Raw genomic sequence first — 24046 nt, 5'->3', positions numbered from 1 at the left:
TGGATCATCGAAAAAGCAAGAGAGTTCCAGAAAAGCATCTACTTCTGTTTTATTGACTATGCCAAAGCCTTTGACTGTGTGGATCACAATAAACTGTGGAAAATCCTGAAGGAGACGGGAATACCAGACCACCTGACCTGGCTCTTGAGAAACCTGTATGCAAGATCAGGAAGCAACAGTTAGAACTGGACATGGAAAAGCAGACTGGTTCTAAATAGGAAAAGGAGTATGTCAAGGCTGTATATTGTCACCCTGCTTATTTAACTTGTATGCAGAGTACATCATGAGAAACGCTGGTCTGGAAGAAGCACAAACTGGAATCAAGATTGCCGGGAGAAATATCAATAACCTCAGATATGCAGATGACACCACCATTATGGCTTAATGAAAGTGAAAGAGGAGAGTGAAAAAGTTGGCTTAAAGCTCAACATTCAGAAAACTTAAGATCATGGCATCTGGTCCCATCACCTCATGAGAAATAGATGGGGAGACAGTGGAAAAAGTGTCAGACTTTATTTTGGGGGGTTCCAAAATCACTACGGATGGTGATTGCAACTATGAAATTAAAAGACGCTTACTCCTTGGAAGGAAAGTTATGACCAACCTAGATAGTATATTAAAAATCAGAGACATTACTTTGCCAACAAATGTCCGTCTGGTCAAGGCTCTGGTTTTTCCAGTGGTCATGTATGGATGTGAGAGTTGGACTATAAAGAAAGCTGAGCGCCGAAAAATTGATGGTTTTGAACTGTGGTGTTGGAGAAGACTCTTGAGAGTCCCTTGGACTGCAAGGAGATCCAACCAGTCCACCCTGAAGGAGATAAGTCCTGGGTGTTCATTGGAAGGACTGATGCTGAAGCTGAAACTTCAATACTTTGGCCACCTCATGTGAAGAGTTGACTCATTGGAAAAGACCCTGATACTGGGAGGGATTTGGGGCAGGAGGAGAAGGGGACGACAGAGGATGAGATGGCTGGATGGCATCACCGACTCGATGGGCATGAGTTTGAGTAAACTCTGGGAGTTAGTGATGGACAGGGAGGCCTGGCGTGCTGTGATTCATGGGGTTGCAAAGGGTCGGACATGACTAAACAACTGAACTGAACTGAACTTTGTGAAGAATGGCCACTGAGGGAGAAAAGGAAGCTTGCCACATAGAAATGATGTCAATAGGTAAATACAGCCAGGTCTTAGATATGGCAGTTTCCTTCAAGGGAACTCCATGCCCAGTTTCCTTATTGTCTTTTGGTCACTTTCTGCTGGTTGTTTGTCGCCTGAGCATCTTACATGGAGCCTGACCACTCACATACTACACCATTAGATGCCCTTTCAGATCCAAACACTCTGTTAAGAGCTAAGAGAAGGTGGTTAACAGAAAGCATTCTGTCAAGAGACTAGAATCCTAAACTCATCCTTCTCTGAGGCTGAGAGAGCACCTTGGATCTACCTGTATATAAAGAGACGTACAGTTTTGGGGGTATATGCATGTCTAACCTTCTATCAAATATATACTATAAATTCACTCACACATGAGCTTCCAATTTCTCTTCATGAAGGAAATGCTGAACATCCTTAGGCCGAGAAAATGCTTCTGTTTTCCATAGAAGTTGGTGCAAACATTGGCAGTCAAGACTGATAAGTCTAAAAGACTTCCCTGACAATTCAGTGGTTAATACTCCGTGCTTCCACTGCAGGGGATGTGGGTTCAATTCCTGGTTAGGGAAACTAAGACCCTGAATGTGGCATGGTGTGGCCAAAAATATACAGTTTAAAAAAAAGAAGAAAAAGAGTGAGAAGTCTGATGGGCCTAAGCCTCTCTGTTCATTTGTTTTCCTGTCTTTTCAACTTTAGTCTTTCTCTTTATACATTTCTGTCTCATATGAGTATACCTTGTGTCTCAAGCACCTAAAGGAGGAAGGGCTTTGAAATTGATTAGGCATCCAATTCATGATGTCTGGGGTTTGCTGTGTTACATGCCATTTTCACCTGCCTAGCCACTTTCCCCTTTGGATTTGTAAGTTCTATTGTGATGCTATATTCTAGAGCAGGGGGTATAGGTGTACAGGTGTACATCTCTTTGTGTATAGGTAGATCCAAGGTGCCCTGTCAGCCTCAGAGAAGTATGAGTTTAGGATTCTAGTCTCTGGACAGAATGCTGTAAACCACCTTCCCTTTGCTCTTAACAGAGTGTTTGGATATGAAAGGGTATCTAATGGTGTAGTATGTGAGTGGTTAGGCTCCATGTAAGAAGCTCCGGCAACAACCAACCAAACTTCCTCTATTAGGGCCAAATAAGTATGCAGGCTTTACAAAGAGATGGGCCATACCATCTCTTCACAGCTACTCATTTCTGCCACTGTAAGCCAAAAGCAACCATAGATAATATATAAATTAATAAATATGTCTGTATTCCAATAAAGCTTTATGGATATCAACATTTGAATTTCATATAACTTTTACATGTCACAAAATATTTTTCAACCACTAAAAAATGTAAAATTTATTCTTAGCTCATTGGCCAAAAAAAATAAGCAGGAGGCTAGATTTGGCTCATGGGCTATGGTTTGCCAAGCATTCTAGAATCCTAACTTCTAAGTTTATTTCCACAGAAGACTCTCTTCATACATATGTATTTCACCTACTTAGCACACTGCATGGCAATTTCATTTTCTTTGGGGACACTAACCCAATAGTCCTCCAATCAATCTTCTCATAAAGATCTCCACATTTGGTTATCTCCTGAATTCACTCACATGATCTCCTGGAGTCTAACTCAATATTGTTGTTCAATCTCTTAGTCATGTCCAATTCCTTGCGACCCTGTGGACTCAATATAGGATAATTTTTTACTTTCATAGGTTTCACTAGGGTGATGTGAGGAGGGACTTTCTCAAATTAAGTGAGCTGTTCCCTCACACATCTTGCATAGTATCATAAACAGGGAAATTTCTTGGGAAGGCACTTGGGAAAGACAGGGTCTTTCCAGGAAGCATAACAGAGAGAAGGGATTTATGCACAGTTTATGGAACAGAGTGAGGATTCAATTCATTTGGAATTCCAGAGACATAGTAGGACTTTCTCACCTTAAGGACCCCTTGTACATCAACAACCTGGGAAGAAGGTGGAAATGGGGCACAACAGTAGAGGAATGGAAGTACCTACTTACCCTTTAGCCTATTGAACTTGTTTGTGAGTATAGGGATAACTCGGATTTGGGAACTTCCCTCAAATAAGTGAAGGTAGTATCTAAAGTGTTGGGTCATGCATCTCCCAGCGGCAGTTAAGAGCTTAAAGAAAGCTTACAGACTTATTGCCTCATCAAGTGCACACAAAAGGTTTGGGAGGTGATTATTATATTCATCTTGCTGAGAAACATTATGATTTTTAAAGAGGTATGTCTCATCATTATTAGGTTTATACTTCTAAATAAGAGATTGAGGTAACCTAAAAACAAGATTTTGTCATAAGTACTTAGAAGTGCTCACATTACTTTCATCAGGTGGTCAACAAGCTCTTTCCTTAATGTTTTGAAAACTGAGAAAATGGAGGGAGTTCCCTGGCAGTCCAGTGGTTAGGACTTGGCACTTTCACTGCTGCAGCCCCAGTTCAATCTATGGTCAGGGAACTAAGATCCCACAAGCTGCAAAACATGGCCAAAAAGAAAAAAAAAATAGTACATGGAGGGTGTAACATGTGAGTCACCAAGACCTCAAATCTTTAAAATGAGGATGCCCTCTGACAGTTCTAAATTGATAAATCTGATAGACAATGAACATGGCTTTCCATTTCTGTGAAAAACACAAGAAATTATCTGTGAATGTGATACTGAAAAGGTAAGATCTAGTACTCCAATCAGCATAATTTGGGAATTTTCCAATGCAGACAAACAAAGAGGGAGATAAGATAAGAAAATTAAAATTATTCATAGTTCTACCATAGATACTTTTATATATTCTTAGATGGTGTGTTCATATACAGAACATATACGATTTTACGGGAAAAAAATGCTTTTTTAAACTTTTATTAATTCACAATATATAATGAACATTTCTCCATGCAACAGTTAAAACTTTCCTGCTGACAGAAACTTAGAGACTGGGTCAAAAACACAACAATTAGAAGCTGGTAATAGGAAACACGCAAGAAACAAGTTTAACACCAAAACGTTTACAACAAAGGTAAGTCAAGAACATGTAAGTTTAGGAAGTAAGTGTCTCCTAACTTCACGGAAAACATCAGGATTCAAGGCATAAGGCAAAACTCATCATGATGCTCATGGTAAGGGGGGTCAGTGCTAACTGCCCGCAGACTATGACTCAACTGCTTTTCCCTCAGCTTTTCCATCAGCTGCCTCACCTCCTCCCCAATCCTTTCCATATTATCTTCTCTCATCCTCGCCTGTGGCTCTCCAAGCCTCTGATTCACGTCCCATCTATAATGTATTATGGGCTGCCTAACACGGAACCGCCTACGAATTCCTCTAGGTACAGAATATTCACTAGCACCCAAAAGGAGGGCCATAGGTTCTCTTTTATTAGCATCTTGATCCTTTCCATCTTTTTTTTCATTCTCCTGGTTGGCATCTTCCATGTTGCGATTTTTTACCGCTTGTTCCTCTTTGGACGCCATTGCTCCTAGGAGACAAAAGATGCAACAAGGGACTATTTTCTGGATGGAATGATCAGCACCGAGGACAGAGGCCCTACTACGCACCTCTCAGTATTCCCAGCTCTGGTGGTCAAAGGCTTTTCAAATTTTCCTTTTCCCACCTGAGAGACCTCCTACGCCCTCTAGGGGGCCCCCAGTCCGAGCACTCCCCCCGTCCCGCACCCCAAACCCACCATTTTCCCTGCCGATCCAGGCCCAGGTCTCTGCAGGCATCAAAATGGAGGACGGGGTTGCAGGGAGCATTTGGAGTCTTAGGGTTTTCCCCCACGTTCCCCCCACCGCCCAACTGTCCCTCGCACCGACCTGGGCCTATCCTTGCTTTCTCCTGCTCCTCCCGATTCTTGCTGCAAGTGTGCCGCCGAAACACTTCCGACTCGCAGACCTGCAGAGGGTCGGGGTGGGGGCAGGAGGCTGCTGCAGCCGGGCGCTCGGCTCCCTCCCGGCCCCGGATCCCCTACCCGCAGCTACCCCCACCCAGTGTGCCCCGCTCCCACGCTCAGCCTCCCCCTTCCCAGCCCCAACACCCGGCACCGACCACCATTTTTTCTACCCCGAGAAGATCGGGGGTGGGGCGGGGCTGTGGGGAAAGCTTGCTACGGTGCGAGAGGCAGGTGTTCGCAAGGGGCTATTGCCCCAAGGTCTCCCGGCCCATCCCCAACCTCAGCTCCCGGAAAGGCCTGCCGCTTTCAGCGGCCAAATGCTGGGCCGCGGGGGGCGGGGGGGTGGAAGCTGCAGTCTCCACTCCGGGGCAACAGGCCCCCCGAGAAAGGGTCCACAGGCCGCGTCCGCTCGCCCACGCCACCTTTGCAGACCACACTCCGGGTCCCTTACCTGCTCCCCTCGTGCCTGCCACTCTTGGGGGCCGCTCCGGCCCGCACTCCCCTCAGGGCCAGGCGGAGCAGGTACCGAGAAGCGAGCGGGGGACCGTCGGGTCTGACGCAAGAGCTGGGCGTGCAAGACGGCGCCTCCCGGTCACGCGGGGCCTTCGTCACCGCAGAAGGCCACGCCCTCACCCCATCCCTCCTGCCCCGAGCGGGGGTCTCTCAGAGCCGGAGCCCACAGGGACACCTCCCCTTGCACCCACTCTTACCTCCACCCCGCCGCCCACCACCCGGCCCCGTGACACTTGTCCAAGAGCCGGCGTCAGAGCTCTCCTTTCTTCATTTGTTCCTGGGCCTTTCTCTTCTGGCCTCGGAAGGACAGTACCTTCCCAGGGGGCCGATGGCCAGGCCCACTTCTCTGCTGAAGACTTGAGTTTTCCCTCTTGTTCCCAGGACACTCCTTCCACCTGCTGTCTTCGCTTCCAGTCTCTTTTCCTCCACTAAAACGGATAGAAGAATTAGGTCCGGAAAAGAGCCTAGGAGTCTGGATTTTGAAAAATTCTTAATATCTCTGTGTTTTGCTCCCTTCCCTTTATTTTAAACAAGAGACAATGTACTTTTTAAAAAGGAAATACATCGTGGTTTTTATTTGAAAAGGGGTTAAAGTTTGGTGAAAAGAAACCAACCACCTGTTTCTTCTGCTAAGTCGTTATATAAATATAGACTCTACAGGCAGCTACATTTTTAGAACTTAGAAAAGGACAGGGCAGCTGATGGTTTCTCTTCTGAGGGTCCCCTAAATTCATGAGGCCCTTCCATGAAGTGAGCCAATAAGTGTGCAGCACAGCAGAGCCTTGTTTGTTTTTCAGAGCTAAAAGAACAGCAGAAACTCCGTCACAAATTTTGATTCAAAAGGCAGTAAGTATGTCTGTTTGCAAACCACATGATCATATGTTGATAAATTCCTGAGGCATCTACAATAAACCTACTGTAGAACTAAGAATTTAATTTAGCACACTTGTAGTTATACAGAAACTCAGTTGTGATCCTGTATGCTAGCAATGAACAATTGGAATCGAGATAAATTTAAGAAAACATGAAGAAAACTCATACACTGAAAACTACAAAACACCACTGAAAAAAGCTAAAATCAAAATAAATGTGAAGATAAACCATGGTCCTTGATCAAGAAATTCAGTACTGTTAAGATATTAATTCTCTTTAAGTTGATCTATAAATTCAGTGCCTCCCTTGTAGCTCAGGTGGTAAAGAATCTGCCTGCAATGTGGGAGACCCGGCTTCCATTCTTGGATGGGGAAGATCCCTTGGAGAAGGAAATGGCAACCCACTCCAGTAGTCTTACCTGGAGAATCCCATGAAGAGAGGATCCTGGTGGGCTACAGTCCATGGGGTGGCAAGAGTCAGGACACGACTTAGCAACTAAAGCACCATAAATTTAGTGCTGTCAAAATCCTACTTGCAGCAGGCAACTTCATATAAATTGATAAACTTTGTTGTTGTTTAGTTGCTAAGTCATGTCCGACTCTTTGCGACCCCGTGGACTATAACCCACCAGGAACCTCTGTCCACGATGTTTCCCAGGCAAGAATGCTTGAATGGGTTGCCATTTCATTCTCCAAAATTGACGAACTTACCCTCCCCCCAAATTTATATGGAAACACAAAGAGCCTAGAACAGGCAAAATAATTTTGAAAAGAAAAACACAAATCTGGAAAATTGTGTTATCTAAGTTCTAGACTTACAATGTAATTGTACAGATAGTGGAGTATACAGACACTGGACTTACCAAAATTAAAAACTTCTACTTTTTGAAAGATACGGTTAAAAGATGAAATGGGAAGCTGGGAGAAAATATTTATAATATGTGTAACCAGCAAAAGGTTTGTATCCAGAAGATGTATAAAGGACTCAGATTTAAAAAGAAGAAGGTAGCAATGCAATTAAAAATGATCAAAATAAATAATATATGAAAATTAAAAAAAAAAAGATGATCAGAATGAACAAAAATCTCACAAAAGTACATATATCAGTTACCAATGAGCTCATAGAAAGATGCTCAACCTCAATCATCAAGAAAATATGCCCGGAGAAATATCAATAACCTTAGATATGCAGATGACACCACCCTTCTGACATCAAGCAAAGAAAAACTAAGAGCTTCTTGATGAAAGTGAAAGAGGAGAGTGAAAAAGCAGGCTTAAAACTCAACATTCAGGAAATGAAGGTCATGGCATCTGGTCCCATCACTTCATGGCAAATAGATGGGGAAACAATGAAAACAGTGACAGACTTTATTTCCTTGGGCTCCAAGATCACTGCAGATAGTGATTGCAGCCATGAAATTAAAAGACGCTTGCTCCTTGGAAGAAAAGCTATGACCAACCTAGACAGTATATTAAAGAGCAGAGACATTACTTTACCAACAAAGGTCAGTCTAGTCAAAGCTATGGTTTTTCCAGTAGTCATGTATGGATGTGAGGGTTGGATCATAAAGAAGACTGAGCACTGAAGAATTGATACTTTCAAACTGTGGTGTTGGAGAAGACTCTTGAGAGTCCCTTGGACTGCAAGGAGATCCAACTAGTCCATCCTAAAGGAAATCAGTCCTGAATATTCATTGGAAGGACTGATGCTGAAGCTGAAGCTCCAATACTTTGGCCACCTGATACGAAGAACTGAGTCCTTGGAAAATACCCTGATGCTGGGAAAGATTGAAGGCAGGAGGAGAAGGGGACGACAGAGGATGAGATGGTTGAATGGCATCACCAACTCAATGGACATGATCTTGTGCATGTTCCAGGAGTTGGTGATGGACAGGGAAGCCTGGCGTGCTGCAGTCCATAGGGTCACAAAGAGTCGGACATGACTGAGTGACTGAACTGAACTGAGAACAGGCAAAACTAAATTATATTGATGTAAATTTAATTAAAACAATGTTTGCCTGACTTGAAACTTGTGATTTTTCTGACTGTAAAAGGGGCATAACAAAAAAAAAAAAAAAGGGGGCATAACAGAGCTTCCTCAGCTGAGGGAAATGTTCTCTATCTTGATGGGGTAGTGACTCCACTGGCAATGTTTGTTGAAATCATTGAACTGTATAATTAAAATACCTATGTATCTTATTGTATGTAAATTATACTGAATAAAGGTGACTAAAAGTCAAATAGGAAAAGCCTAATTAAATACTTGCAAGACCTCTACACTGAAAATTATAATATAATTTTGAAAAACATTAAAGAAGACCTAAATAAGGGTAGAAATATGGATTGGAAGACAATATTTTAAAGTTGTCAATTATTACTCAATGGCTGATTCGTGTCAATGTATGACAAAACCCACTGAAATGTTGTGAAGTAATTGGCCTCCAACTAATAAAATAAAATTAAAAAAAAAAAGTTGTCAATTATTGCAAAATTGATCCATAAATTCAATGCAATCCATATAAAATCTCAGCAGATTATTTTTCTGTTGACAAGCAGAATCCCAGCTTTGTATATGAAAATGTAAATAAAGAACCAAACATAACCAAGACAACTTTGAAGACGAGCACTCCAAGATTTCCATACAAGATATCAAGCTTAATACAATGCTATAGTGAAGAAATAGTATGATATTGTCTCAAATATTAACATATATATATTCATTCATGCACACACACACACATGTGAAACTTACTTACACATACTATCCTTGATTTATGGCAAAGATGACAGTGAAGTAGATAAGGATTTTTTTTAAGTCATAGCAGATCAGTTGAATATCCATGTGTGAAAAATGTTTGTTACTCTACCTTAAGTAATACACAAAAATAAACTCCCAATGGATAGAAGATCTAAATGAGAAAGGTAGAAATACTGTTCTAACGCAAAGTACACAGGAAGTCATCTTTGTGACTTTGGAGTAGGCAGTGTTCTTGAAAAGGACACAAAAAAGACTAATTACAAGGATTCAAAAATATTACAAATTGTATTTTTTAATATCAGAAACTTCTATTCGTCAAAAGATATCATCCAAAGAATAAAGAAGCAAGTCCCAAACTAGGAAAATGTTTTTGTAACTTATATCTGAGAAGTGATTTGTATCTATAGAGTATAAATAACTTTTACAAATGAATAAGAAAAAGCCAATCCAATAGAAAAATGAGTGAACACCTTAAAATAACAGCTCAAAAATCAGAATATCCAAATGTCTAATACATTTGTGAAAATGTGCTCAATTTCATTAGTGTGCAGAGAAATGCAAATTAAAACCAAAGTGTGATACTGCTACATACCACCCAGAATGTCTAAGCCAATAAAGACAAAAAAGCAAGTGTACAAGTGTTTTACAAGTACAATTAAAGCTGGTATTAACACTTTGGAAAACTGTTTGAAAAATACATAAAGGTAAGCATATGTACACTCTAAGACCCAGTACTCTCATTCTAGATATACCCATAATAAAAAGTGTGCATTGTTTTACCAAACAACATTTACACACATGTTCATAATCTGTGTTAGTTGCTTAGTCATGTTCGACTCTTTGCGAGCCCATGGACTGTAGTCCACCAGGCTCCTCTGTCTGTGGGATTTTTCCAGGCAAGAACCGGAGTGGGTTGCCATTCCCTTCTCCAGGGTACCTTCCTGACCCAGGGATCGAACCCAGGTCTCCTGCATTGCCGACAGATTCTTTACTGTCTGAGCTACCAAAGAAGCCCATAATAGCACTTTTTAAATTGCCAAAATTAGCAAGTATCCAAATGTTCTTCATTAGGAAAATGTATTGCTTAACTGTGTATTTAAACAGTGGGATATTATTCAGCAATAAAAAATGTGCAAATTACAACTACACATAATATGTATGGATCTCACAAACATAATATTGAAATATTTAAACAAAGCCAGAGTGAAAAAGAGGAATGTATTTGAGTTTGTATGGATTTTGACACAGGCATTGCTATCTATGACGCTGGGCACTTTTGGGTAATGATGGGAATGGAATTTCTACAGTGTTGTTAATGTTCTGGCTTTTTTGTTTTGTTTTGATGTTTGTTAAATGGTTTTAGTTTGTAAAATTTTACTGAGCTACATATTTATAATTTGGACATTTTACATATGTATTTTTTACTCTATTAAGAAATTCCTTAAATGCCAAACAAACCTACATCATTCTTCTCATAGTAAACTGTTAAAAAAAATTGCACACTATTGGTGGATATGTAACTTTGTACATTCTTTTTAAAAATTTATTTTATTGATGTAATGTTGATTTACAGTGTTGTATTAATTTATACTGTATAGTAAAGTTATTCCATTATACATACATATATATATTTACATATACATTCTTTTTCACATACTTTTCCATTTTGTTTTATCACAATGTATTGAATGTAGCTCCCTGTGCTATACAATAGGAACTTATAGTTTATCTATGATTTGGTAATTCTTCCTGGAGAACTATTTGACAGTAATTATTATAAGAAACGTCCATATTGTCTGATACAGTCACTTAATTTTTTACATTCTATTCTACAGAAAAAAATAAACATGTGTAGAAAGAGTTGCACATAAAGATGTTCTTTTTTATTGAAAAAACAAAATATACAAATGTAGATTATTAAACTTAAACAAGTCATTGCCTATCTACATAACTGAGTTCTAATAAATAATAAAAATACACTGTAAAAGTATATTTGATGATAAAGAAGGCTTTTCGTGATTTACACTTTAAATAATAGAAAAGTAGATTATAAATAACATAATGGGATTGTAATATTAATCTATATGCATATACATATAAACATTAACTGTAATGAATAAAATATAATCAATCCTTATTTCTGAATATTCTTATATAGTCAATATTAAAACAAGCAATTTCTATACATAAAACCACCAGAAACAAACATAGCAAATAACAAACTAGGAAACAAGCACAACATATATTATTAATTCATTTTAGCCACATTTTTTCATGCTTCAGAAAAAAGTGATATGGAAAAATTCTTCCTTTCCACACGGAAAATCTATCACCCTCTTCACAAGTTTAAGATACAAGATAAAGCACTGTAATAGAGACCCCCAAAATACAATAGTTCAAATAAGAGGGAAGTGTATTTCTCTCATACAAAATAGTCTAGAGATAGAAAGGAACTTTTGGGCAGGTGAATTTGTCTACTATATGAAGTCAGGTGCCTTCTATCCTGTTGCTCTGCTTTCTCTAAGGGTGTTGTCTTTATTCTTTTTTTTTTTTTTAACATGATTGCTTCTTTTTTTTCCCCTTCAAAATCTTTTTATTTTTTATTTTATTTATTTATTTTTTGTCTTTTTTTTTTTTTTTTTTGCCTTTATTCTTCATCTGAGTTCTAGAACACAGGAAGGAGGAAAGACAAAATAGTAGACAAACAATTCCCTTTTAATTTTTTTAAAGTGTTTTTTTTTAATGTGGACTTTTTTTTTTCCATTTATTTTTATTAGTTGGAGGCTAATTACTTTACAATATTGTAGTGGTTTTTCCCATACATTGACATGAATCAGCCATGGATTTACATGTATTCCCCATCCCGATCCCCCCTCCCACCTCCCTCTCTACCCGATCCCTCTGGGTCTTCCCAGTGCACCAGCCCTGAGCACTTGTCTCATGCATCCAACCTGGGCTGGTGATCTGTTTCACCCTTGATAGTATACTTGTTTCAATGCTATTCTCTCATAACATCCCACCCTTGCCTTCTCCCACAGAGTCTAAAAGTCTGTTCTGTACATCTGTGTCTCTTTTTCTGTCCTGCATATAGGGTTATCGTTACCACCTTTTTAAATTCCATATATGCGTTAGTATACTATATTGGTCTTTATCTTTCTGGCTTACTTCACTCTGTATAATCGGCTCCAGTTTCATCCATCTCATTAGAACTGATTCAAATGAATTCTTTTTAATGGCTGAGTAATATTCCATGGTGTATATGTACCACAGCTTCCTTATCCATTCATCTGCTGATGGGCATCTAGGTTGCTTCCATGTCCTGGCTATTATAAACAGTGCTGCGATGAACATTGGGGTGCACGTGTCTCTTTCAGATCTGGTTTCCTCGGTATGTATGCCCAAAAGTGGGATTGCTGGGTCATATGGCAGTTCTATTTCCAGTTTTTTAAGAAATCTCCACACTGTTTTCCATAGCGGCTGTACTAGTTTGCATTCCCACCAACAGTGTAAGAGGGTTCCCTTTTCTCCACACCCTCTCTAGCATTTATTGCTTGTAGACTTTTGGATAGCAGTTATCCTGACTGGTGTGTAATGGTACCTCATTGAGGTTTTGATTTGCATTTCTCTGATAATGAGTGATGTTGAGCATCTTTTCATGTGTTTGTTAGCCATCTGTATGTCTTCTTTGGAAAAATGTCTGTTTAGTTCTTTGGCCCATTTTTTGATTGGGTCATTTATTTTTCTGGAATTGAGCTGCAGGAGTTGCTTGTATATTTTTGAGATTAATCCTTTGTCTGTTGCTTCGTTTGCTATTATTTTCTCCCGATCTGAGGTCTTTTCACCTTGCTTATCGTTTCCTTTGTTGTGCAAAAGCTTTTAAGTTTCATTAGGCTCCATTTGTTTATTTTTGCTTTTATTTGCAATATTCTGGGAGGTGGGTCATAGAGGATCTTGCTGTGATTTATGTCAGAGAGTGTTTTGCCTATGTTCTCCTCTAGGAGTTTATAGTTTCTGGTCTTACATTTAGATCTTTAATCCGTTTTGAGTTTATTTTTGTGTATGGTGTTAGAAAGTGTTCTAGTTTCATTCTTTTACAAGTGGTTGACCAGTTTTCCCAGCACCACTTGTTAAAGAGCTTGTCTCTTGTCCATTGTATATCCTTGCCTCCTTTGTCAAAGATAAGGTGTCCATAGGTTCATGGATTTATCTCTGGACTTTCTATTCTGTTCCATTGATCTATATTTCTGTCTTTGTGCCAGTAGCACACTGTCTTGATTACTGTGGCTTTGTAGTATAGTCTGAAGTCAGGCAGGTTGATTCCTCCAGTTCCATTCTTCTTTCTCAAGATTACTTTGGCTATTCGAGGGTTTTTGCATTTCCATACAAATTGTGAAATTATTTGTTCTAGTTCTGTGAAAAATACCATCTCTACCAGCTTGATAGAGATTGCATTGAATCTATAGATTACTTTGGGTAGTAAAGTCATTTTGACAATATTGATTCTTCCAATCCATGAACACGGTATATTTCTCCCTCTGTTTGTGTCCTCTTTGATTTCTTTCATCAGTGTTTTATAATTTTCTATAAAAAAGCTTTTAAGTTTAATAGGTCCCACTTGTTTACTTTTGCTTTTATTTCCAATATTCTGGGATGTGGGTCATAGAGGATCTTGCTGTGATTTATGAGATTTTGATAGGGATTGCATCGAATCTGTAGATTGCCTTGGGAAGTATGGTAATTTCAACAATATTAATTCTTCTAATACATGAACATGGGATATCTTTCCATTTGTGTCATCTTGAATTTCTTTCATCAACATCTTGTCATTTTCTAAGTACATGTCTTTAACATGTTTGGTTAGATATAGTCCTAGGCATTTTATTCTTTTTGATGCAATTGTAAACAGAATTTTTTAAATTTCTCTCTGATAGTTCATTGTTAGTATATAGAAATACAGCTGTTTTCTGTATATTTATTTTGCACCTTGCAAGTTTATTGATTTTATTTATAGTTCTAATAATTTTTCATGGCATCTTTAGTATTTTCTACATATAGTATCAAGTCACCTGCAAAGAGTGACAGCTTTATTTCTTCCTTTCCAATGTTAATTCCTTTATTGTCTAATAGCTGTAGCTGGGGCTTCCAACACTATATCAAATAAAAGTGGTGAGAGTGGGCATCGTTGTCTTGTTCTTGATCTTAGAGGAAATGCTTTCAGCTTTTCACCGTTGAGAATGATGTTGGCTGCAAAGTTAGTCATATGTAGTTCTTATTATGTTAAAGAATGTTCCCTATATGCCTACTTTGTTAAGATTTTTTTTATTATAAATGCATATTGAATTTTGTCAAAAGCTTTTTCTGCATCTATTGATGTGTGTAGTTGTTCAGTCATGTCTGACTCTTTGCAACCCTATAACCCTATAACCCATCAGGCTCCTCTGTCAATAGAATTTTTCAGGCAAGAATACTGCTGTGGGTTGCCATATATGATTTTTATTCTTCAGTTTTTAATGTGGAGTATCATCTTGATTGATTTACAGACAGTGAACCATCCTTTCATCCCTGGGATAAATCTCACTTGATCATGGTGCATGAACCTTTTAATTATTATCGAATTCAGTTTGCTAATATTTTGTTGAGAATTTTTCCATTTATGTTTGTCAGTGATATTTGTCTGTAATATAGTTTTTTATGGTTTCTGTCTAATTTTTGTATCAGGGTGATGCTGGACTCATAGACTGAGTTCAGAAGTACTCTTTCCTCTAATTTTTCCAAATAGTTTGAGAAAGATAGGTTTTAACTCTCCTTTAAATATTTGTTAGACTTAAACTATGAAGTCATCTGGCCCTACACTTTAGTTTGTTGGGGTTTTTGGTTTTGTTTTTTTACTGATTCAGTTTCATTACTGGTAATTGATCCCTTCATATTTTCTATTTCTTTCTGATTCAACCTTCAGAGATTGGATAGTTCTAAGAATTTATCTATTTCTTCTAAGCTGTACATTTTATTGGCATGTAATTATTCACAGCAATCTCTTATAATCCTTTGTATTTATTTCTACAGCATTGGTTGTAACTTCTCTTTCATTTTTTTATTTTATTTAGGCCTTCTTTCTTGATACATCTGGCTATAGACTTATTAATTTTGTTTGTCTTTTCAAAGTCCCAACTTTTAGTTTTATTGATCTTTTCTTGGGTTTTTTAGTCTCTATTTCATTTATTTCTACTCTGATCTGTTTTATTTATTTCTTTCTAGTAACTTTGGGCTTTGTTTTTCTTTTTCTAGTTGCTTTACATATAAGGTTAGAGTGTTTCCTTGAGGGTTTCTTTTGTTTGTTTGCTTTCTGAGGTAAGCTTGTACTGCTATAAACTGCCCTCTTAGATTGACTTTTGCAGTGTCCCATTCGGTTTGAAATCATTGTATTTCCATTTTCACTTGTCTCCAGCTATTTTTTTAATTTACTTATTTGACTGTTTGATAGCATGTTGTCTAGCCTTGATGTATTTGTGGGTTTTGCAGTTTTTTTTTTCTTGGGCTTGATTTCTACCTTTATATAGTTGAGGTCAGAAAAGATGTTAGATATGTTTTCAATCTTTTTTAATTTATTGACTTGTTTTTTGGCCTAGCCTGTGATCTATCTTGGAGAATGTTTCATGTGCATTTGAAAAGAATGTGTATTTCATTGCTTTTGGATGGAATGCTCTACATATATCCATCAAATTCACATGGTCTAATGTGACATTTAAGGCCAGTGTTTCCTTATAGATTTTCTGTCTGAATGATCTGTGCCATGATATAATTAGGGTGTTAAAATCCCCCAATATTACTGTGTTACTGTCAATTTTCTGTTTGTGCTTGTTAATATTTGTTTTATGTATTTGTATAAAGATATTATTATCCTTGATTTTGTACTCAAACTATCCTTATTTTATAAAAAAAAAAAATTCCTTTTTTCCATTCAGCTTAGGTGATTTCCACTGCTCTGTCTTTCAGTTCTCTGATCCATTCTTGTGTATAGTCTAACCTTCTGTTGATTCCTTCTATTCTATTTTTTATTTCAGTTATTGCAGTGTTCAGTTCTGTTTGATTCTTTGTGTTTTTAAACTCTTTTTTGAAATTCTTACTGTGCTCATCCATTCTCCTGAATTCAGAGATCATCTTTATGATCATTAACTTGAACTCTTTATTGGGTAGATAGATTATCTCCATTTTGTTCATTTCTTCTCTTGGGGTTTTGTCTTGTTTCTTCATTTGAAATATATTCCTTTAACTCCTCATTTGGCCTAATTCTCTGTTTTCATTTCTATATATTGGGCGGTTGGTTATATTGCCTCATCTTGGAAAAGTAGTCTTATGTAGGAGATGTCCTATTTGGCCCAATACCATACTCCCTTTTGGTCACCAGAGCTATATGCTCCAGAGATGCCCACTGTGTGGGCTACATGGGCTCTTCTATTGTGGTGGAGAGGACTACTGTGGGCACAGTGGTAGATGGGGTTCCCTAGCCCAGTTGGTTGCCAGGCTCTGCCTTCTATCATGATTGCCAATCTACTTGGTGGTGCGGCTGGGTCTTGGGGCAGCAGGCTATGGAGCTGGAGGTCCTGAAACTGATGCCAACTTGCTGGTGGGGAGATAAGCTCCTATTTCTATAGGCTAGAAAGAGGACTCCAAAATGGCACTTGCCAATATCAGTGTCCTTGTGGTAGAAGAAGCTCCCCAAAATGGCTACCACCAGCATCTATGACCCAGAGGGAGTCTCAGTTTCCTCCTGCTTCTCTGGGAGGCCCTCTAAGATCAGCAAGTGAGTCCAAACCAAGCACCTTTCAAATTATTGCCTCTGCACTATGACTTGGAGCATGTTAGATTTTGTGTGCACCCTTTAAGAACAGAGTTTCTGTTTCTTACAGCCCTCTAGTTCTCCTGCACACAAGTTCCAATGGCTTTCAAAGATTTTCTAGGGACTTGCTTTCATAGTGCAGCAACTCTGGATTACAGAATCTGATATGGAGCTTGGGCTTTTTACTCCCTGGGGAGACCCTTTGCAATTGTGATTATCTTTTCATTTGTGAGTTACCCACCCAGGGGTGTGGGTCTTTACTATTTATGTGTACATGTTCCCACCCCTCCTACCTGTCTCACTGTGGTTCCTGCTTTATATCTTTGCTGCTGCTGTGGCTAAGTCACTTCAGTCATGTCCGACTCTATGTGACCCCATAGACGGCAGCCTACCAGGCTCCTCTGTCCCTGGGATTCTCCATGCAAGAACACTGGAGTGGGTTGCCATTTCCTTCTCCAATGCATGAAAGTGAAAAGTGAAAATGAAGTCGCTCAGTCGTGTCCAACTCTTCGAGACCCCATGGACTGCAGCCTACCAGTCTCCTCTGTCCATGGGATTTTCCAGGCAAGAGTACTGGAGTGGGTCACCATTGCCTTCTCTGCTTTATATCTTTAGTTGTGGAAAATCTTTTCTGTTAGTCTTCAGGTTCTTGTCATAGATAGTTGCTCTGTAAATAGTTGTGATTTGGTTGTGCCTGTGGGAGGAGGGGAGTTCAGGGTCTCTCTACTCCACTTCTAACCACTGGTCACACCTTTAAACATTTTTAACTGTAGAACTCAATGTATTTTAGTACACTTATAAGTGTACAGTTATCAACACCATCTAGCTACAGAATGTTTTCTTCATCCCAAAAGGAAATCCTAGACCTCTTAAGCACTCTGATCTCCATTCTTCCCTTAGCCCCTGGAAAACATTCATTTGCTTTATGTCTCTATTCATTTGCATATTATGGATATTTAATATAAATATGATCATACAATATGTGGCCTTTTATGTCTGGTTTGTAACTCACTTGTCATTCTTTGCCCAGCTTCGTGAAGTTTCACTTTATGTATGTGCAGCTTAATATATAGCAATGGACTCGAGGGAAGCTTTTTAAAGACTTTTGGAGAATGCCTTTGTGTACTAATCCCTCATCTTTGGTATTCTTCCTCACAAGCTTCAGCCACCTCTACCTCCAATATCTTTCTTGTAACTCAGGAAGGCAAACACTCCTCTTCTTTATACCACCCACCATCCATAGGATGCCTTTAGTCAAAATCCAAAGCAATCATAGGGCTTACCTTGATTGCTTCTCTTTTCTCAGGAACCACACCTTTGTGTGGCCAATTGTATAGAGTCTGAAAACATTGTAGTTATTTGATGTATTCGTTCATTATCTAGTTCTTCAAGTCAGAAGATATGCCTGATTCCAGTTTGCCTATCATTTCTGTCATTTGTTTTATTTCAGCATGCGTGTGTGCATGTTAAGTTGCTTCAGTTGTGTCTGACACTTTGCGACACGAAGAGTGGACTGTAGCTATGCCAGGGTCTGTAGCTGGCATAGACCTATGGACTGTAGCTTGCCAGGGTCCTTTGTCCATGGGATTCTCCAGGCAAGATTACTGGAGTGGGTTGCCATGCCCTCCTCCAGGGGGTCTTCCCCACCCAGGGATTGAACCTGTGTCTCTTACGTCTCTTGCATCAGCAGGTGGGTTCTTTACCACTAGCACCACCTAGGAAGCCCTTATTTTAGCATATTTTGCACAATTCTGGACAATTTACTTACAGAGTCCCCTCACCCTGTGTGAAGCCATATTGAAAAAGGAACCAGCAAGTCAGCTTGGTGTCTACCTAACACACAGAAATATTCACCCATCCTTGCCATAACAAAGGTGAGTGTACATTATGTCTCTGTCTTCACCCTGCTATCTCTTTTAGATCAACAGAATAAGTAGTAACAAGTTATGTTTTTTTTTCCAGTAGTCATGTATGGATGTGAGAGTTGGACCATAAAGAAAGCTGAGCGCCAAAGAGTTGATGCTTTTGAACTGTGGTACTGGAGAAGACTCTTGAGAGTCCCTTGGACTGCAAGGAGATCAAACTAGTCAGTTCTAAAGCAAATTGATTCTGAACACTCACTGGAAGGACTTATGTTGAAGCTGAAGCTCTAATACTTTGGCCATGTGATGTGAAAAGCTGACTCATTGGAAAAGACCCTGATGCTGGGAAAGATTGAAAGCAAAAGGAGGAGGTGGCAGAGGATGAGATAGTTAGATGGTATCACCAACTCAACAGACATGAATTTGAGCAAACTCCAGGAGGTAGTGGAGGACATGGTAGTCTGGCATGCTGCAGTCCATGGGCTCACAGAGTCAGACACAATTAGTGACTAAGCAACAAGAACAACTAAGAACTGTACACCAGTTCTGTACCTTCTTCTTGCAGATCTTTCTCTGCATGTAATCCTCTTAGAGCCTCCACCTCCACTCAGTTTAAAAGAGGATAGAACTATGCTCTTCCTTTCATCTATGAAAAAGGGATAGAATTGACTTTCATCACGTGCCACCCCTGGAGTTTGAATGTGCATGCATACTAATTTGCTTCAGTCATGTCTGACTCTTTGTGACCCTATGGACCATAGCCTGCCAGCTCCTCTGTCCATGGGATTCTCCAGGCAAGAACACTGGGGGGGGGGGGGGGCTGCTGTGCCATTCTCCAGAGGATCTTCCTGACCCAGGGATTGAACCCATGTCTCTTATGCATCCTGCATTGGCAGGCAAGTTCTCAACCACTAGCTCCACCTGGGAAGCCTGGAGTCTGAATACCTTAGTTAAAATTCTATGTGCACTATTTACTGTGGGCTTCCCAGGTGGCGCTACTGGTAAAGAACCCACCTGCCAATGCAGGGGACATAAGAGACATGCGTTTGACCTCTGAGTCACATGGACAGAGGACCCTGGTGGGGCTACAGGCCATTGGGTCACAAAGAGTCAGACATGACTGAGTGACTTGGCACACATGCATTTTATAGAAGGTAGAGATACTAATGATAGAGAATACCAGAAAAACAGGCTTATTAGAAGGATGAACTATGGTGCTGTGTGTGCTAAGTCACTTCAGTTGTGTCTGACTCTATGCAACCCTATGGATCACAGCCTGCCAGGTTCCTCTGTCCATGGGATTCTCCAGGCAAGAATACTGGAGTGGGTTTCCATGCCCTCCTCCAGGGGATCTTCCTGACCCAGGGATCAAATCTGTGCTTCTTAAATCACCTGCATTAGCAGGTGGGTTCTTCACCACTAGCACCTCCTGGGAAGCCCTGAACTATGGTATTTGCTTTCATTTTTGTAATCTGGTCAGTTAACAAAGAGAAACTGCTTTCAAACTGGAAAAAAGAACCCCACAAATTCAATGATCTGCATGAAAAAGCTGTTTATAGAGGCTTCAGGACTTCTCCACCCCACCAAAAGATCACAACTAACCATTCCTTAATAACCGTAACAACAATTTTTAGGATCTTTTTTTTAAGATCTTTTTAAGATCTCTTTTCTTTCTCCTCTTAAATAGTTTTTGGAACTATTTACCTCAAAATGGTTGGTGGCAACTTTGCATTTATGATGAGCCACTGTTTTCCTAAAAACAAATATTAAGAACACATCTCTAGGAATTCCCTGGTGTTCCAGTGGTTAGGACTCCATGCTCTCACTGCCTGGGAGGACCCAGGTTCAATCCCTGGTCAGGGAACTAAAATCCTACAAGCTGCACAGCATGGCCAAAAATAAATAAATAAGTAAATAAACATTAAAAAAAATCCCTCTTTCCGTTGCATATATATCAAGCTAACCAATCAACAACAGATTCACTGATTAGTACCAAGAGTCTTAGCAACAAAAACTTTTGTGTGATAATTGACTAAATGGGACCAGTTTCTCTTAGTGCTTCTAATTCCCCAATGTGACTGAGTGAGGTCTTTGTTGTTTTTGTTTAGTCATTAAGTCATGTCCGACTGTTTTGTGTCCCATGGACTATAGCCTGTCAGGCTCTTCTGTCTATGGGATTTTCCAGGCAAAAATACTGGAGTGGGTTGCCATTTTTTTCTCCAGAGTAAGGTCCAAAGAAACATAAATAAGATAGAGATATATGGGAGAAATGAAAATCTATTGGGTCCTAAATAAGAGTTCTGAGAAAAGGTGGGATCTTTTAAATACAGTATTAAGGGAGATAAAAGGGCATGGTACAAACTGGGAGAGAGAAGGCATGATACTGAGGTCAAAGTAGTAAAATTTTATGACTGACTTTTGAGATCTGAAAATTATGGAATCAGGAGCTCGCCTAATGAAAAGGTTTCCACATACTCAGGAGTGCCTCAACAGTGTAGCCTCTAGTAGTCCTGTACATTTTAAGCTTCCAAAAATGTGTCTGCTTGGAGATTCTACATTTCTTAAGACAAAGCAACAGAAACAGATGGCTGGGTTTTTTTATTCCTTATCGTGAATCTTTTTTCTAAATGCATGTATTGTTACTGTATCTCTTTTTTTTTTTTTTTTTTTTTTTTTTTGATGGGTAAGAAGTGGATTTATTCAGATACACAGAGAAACACACTCCACAGAGAAAGTGTGGGCTATCACACAGGGCGAGTGTCTGTATTTCTGATTATTAAAGGAGTACAATATGTTTATTGGGGGAAGAATAGGAAATTATCAGAACAAAACTACAAACCACGATCCCACTCATTACTTCCTTCCTTAATTTACCCCATCCCCTCCAATTTGGTTGCAAGAATTGAAGTGAAAGGAAAATGGTAGCTGTTAGTGACTGAGGAGAGGGCGGGTGAAAGGAAGACTGCTACCTTTCTGTTCTTGTAGTTTAGAAGAGGATGAATAATCTTCTCTCTCCAACACAATCATTTAAAAAGTAACAATTGTTAATATGACTATGGTAATCAGAGAGAGGCAAATTACAACTACAGGGAGAAGGGGCCCCTTTTGACCTCTGGAATTAGCAGTGACAAAAATGAATGACAGGGCCTGGTGGGAGTAGGGGGTGTTGGTAAGCTGCTCTACTTCTCCAGCACAGCTGGTGGGAGGGGAAATGGGGACCAGAGTTGGAGGATGACATAATCCTCACGTGATCAGGAGCTGGCATGAAGTCCCTATATTTCTGGGCTTCTTTCTCCTCTGGTTACCAGCTCCTTACTGCCCTGCAGGCTTTCCTGCTTGTGACCAAGAGAAAGAGGACATAAAATCTTTAAATCCCAGCAGGTTGGTGTGAGTGAACCACTGGAACTCTTGGGGTGGTAGTGGCTGAATCTAGTACTGGAGAAGGTCTAGGACTGTTTTCCCCAACCCCCCGAGGAGATAATTGTATTTTTGAAGGAGGGTGGGGCTGGAGTAGGTAGAAGTCTCTTGAGAGACACCCAGAAGTTTAGTGGTAGTTTAGAAGTAATCAGCTTCCCTCACACTGGTAAGATTTCCCTGTTTTCTTCTTTTCTTTACCCAACTCCGTTGAAGGAAATGAGGCGTGGGCTGTTGTGTGGAGAAAGGCTGGAATCCTGAGGTGGAGACAGAGAAATTTAGAGATAATTCGAAAATAGTTCGTCTCATTGACTGCTAGTGAGGGATGCAGTGAAGTGGGGAGTGAGGGGACAGTGGCCCTCGTAGGACTAGGCCTGAGGGTGAGGGATGCGAGGTGGGGGTGGCACAGAGATACAGTAGGAAAGGATAGGAACAGGAGGGGAAACAGGAGGTAGGAAATTTGGGGCAACAACAGTGATGAGGATCCTGGATTCAAGATAATAATATGTTGTCTCTGGGGCTGGTTGATTCACAGAGAACCAACTCCCCACTCCTTCCGTTCTGCCAGCAGGTCTGAGGGTCTGTGTTCACAGATCTCTCGAGGCAAGAAAAAGAGAAGGAAACTATCCCAAACCGTCTCTGGTCAGTATGAGAGAGGCACTCAGACGGCGGTCTCTGAGGGTGGGAGTTGGAAAGGTCAAGAGCTGGGTTAAATTTGTGGCCTCACAGCTCACCTCCCTGTCCGCTCCCCTTCTCCCGCCCATCAGAGAGGCCATTAGCCTTGCCTGCTGGATGGTGGGTTGCTGAAGGAGGAGAAAGGAGGCTGAAGGGGTGGGAGAGGAAGGGGCAGCATCTCGACTTTCAGGAGGGCTGGACCAGTGTAGTAGGGGTAGGCTATCAGGCAAGTAACCAGCTTCAAAGAGAAACTGACCAGGTTGAATCAAAAGAAGTGAAGCAATCTTACTTACATCTTCTCCCTGGACTTAAGCAGGAAATCACTACATCATGAAAAAATCCTGCAAAGAAAATGAAGGAAAGCCCAAGTGCAATGTGCCAAAGAGACAGGAAGAGTGCTCGATGGAGAGTTCCAATGACAGCAAACAGAAGGAAATTTTAGGCAAAGGCTGCTTCAGTCTCTCGAGGAATTTAAAGAGGACATAGACTTTAGCATTTTAAGGATGAAGAAATGACAAGAGAGGGAGATGAGATGGAAAGGCATTTGGAAGAGATGAGGGGTCTGAGAAAGAAATTTAGGGCTCTGCTTTCTAACCATAGACATTCTCAGGACCGTCCATATCCCATTTAATGCACTTCTCCCCTGAATTCAACTATTTTCTGCTACTAATATTGCAGCATTGGTTCCTTTTGTCTGCGTTTTCTTGCGAAATATTTGCTACTGTTTTATTACAATCCTTCAATGTTTTACGTGTGACTCTTGTTACCAACATTTCACCTTTTGACCTGATCTCCCTCATTTAATAGAGTTGTTTCATTTGTTTGCATGGGAAGATGCTCATTGTGTAAAGTGAAAATAATATTGCAAAAATGATATATAGATATACCTATCTATGTATATCTTATATGTACATTTATATATGTCATAATACCCAAAAAGTCTGAATTATTATTTTTTTTTAGTCTGAATTATTATATAACAAAAGGTTAGCAGTGAATTGCTGTGTTATCTGTATTTTATTTTATTTTTTTGCCTATCTGCATCTTCTCATTTTCCAAAAATGAAT

The 24046-nt window shown here is 39.9% G+C and overlaps 2 protein-coding genes across 2 annotated transcripts; one reads left to right on the top strand and one right to left on the bottom strand.

Moving 5' to 3' along the window:
• Window positions 1–4002: 4002 nt before the first annotated feature.
• On the bottom strand, window positions 4003–5613 carry LOC136153601 (protein BEX2-like). Its single transcript, XM_065915585.1, has 3 exons — window positions 5500–5613; window positions 4972–5050; window positions 4003–4634 (listed from the first exon to the last, which is right to left on the bottom strand). Exon 3 carries the CDS (start codon window positions 4627–4629, stop codon window positions 4243–4245), a length of 387 nt encoding a protein of 128 aa, XP_065771657.1. The 5' UTR covers window positions 4630–4634; window positions 4972–5050; window positions 5500–5613; the 3' UTR covers window positions 4003–4242.
• A 17696-nt stretch (window positions 5614–23309) lies between these two features.
• TCEAL7 (transcription elongation factor A like 7) lies at window positions 23310–23610 on the top strand. The gene is given in 3 exon segments (XM_065914794.1): window positions 23310–23379; window positions 23382–23468; window positions 23471–23610. Coding segments are annotated over 3 exon segments (297 nt in total).
• The last annotated feature ends 436 nt before the right edge of the window (window positions 23611–24046 follow it).

The sequence above is a fragment of the Muntiacus reevesi genome, chromosome X (genome assembly GCF_963930625.1).
Source record: "Muntiacus reevesi chromosome X, mMunRee1.1, whole genome shotgun sequence".
Taxonomy (NCBI): domain Eukaryota; kingdom Metazoa; phylum Chordata; class Mammalia; order Artiodactyla; family Cervidae; genus Muntiacus; species Muntiacus reevesi.
The sequence above is the reverse complement of the archived record's forward strand: the minus strand, read 5'-3'. Positions and strand labels throughout refer to the sequence as shown.

What these genes read in the sequence shown, in the direction of transcription:
- LOC136153601 (XM_065915585.1), bottom strand. Translation starts at nt 4,629, where the DNA reads ATGGCGTCCAAAGAGGAACAAGCGGTAAAAAATCGCAACATGGAAGAT.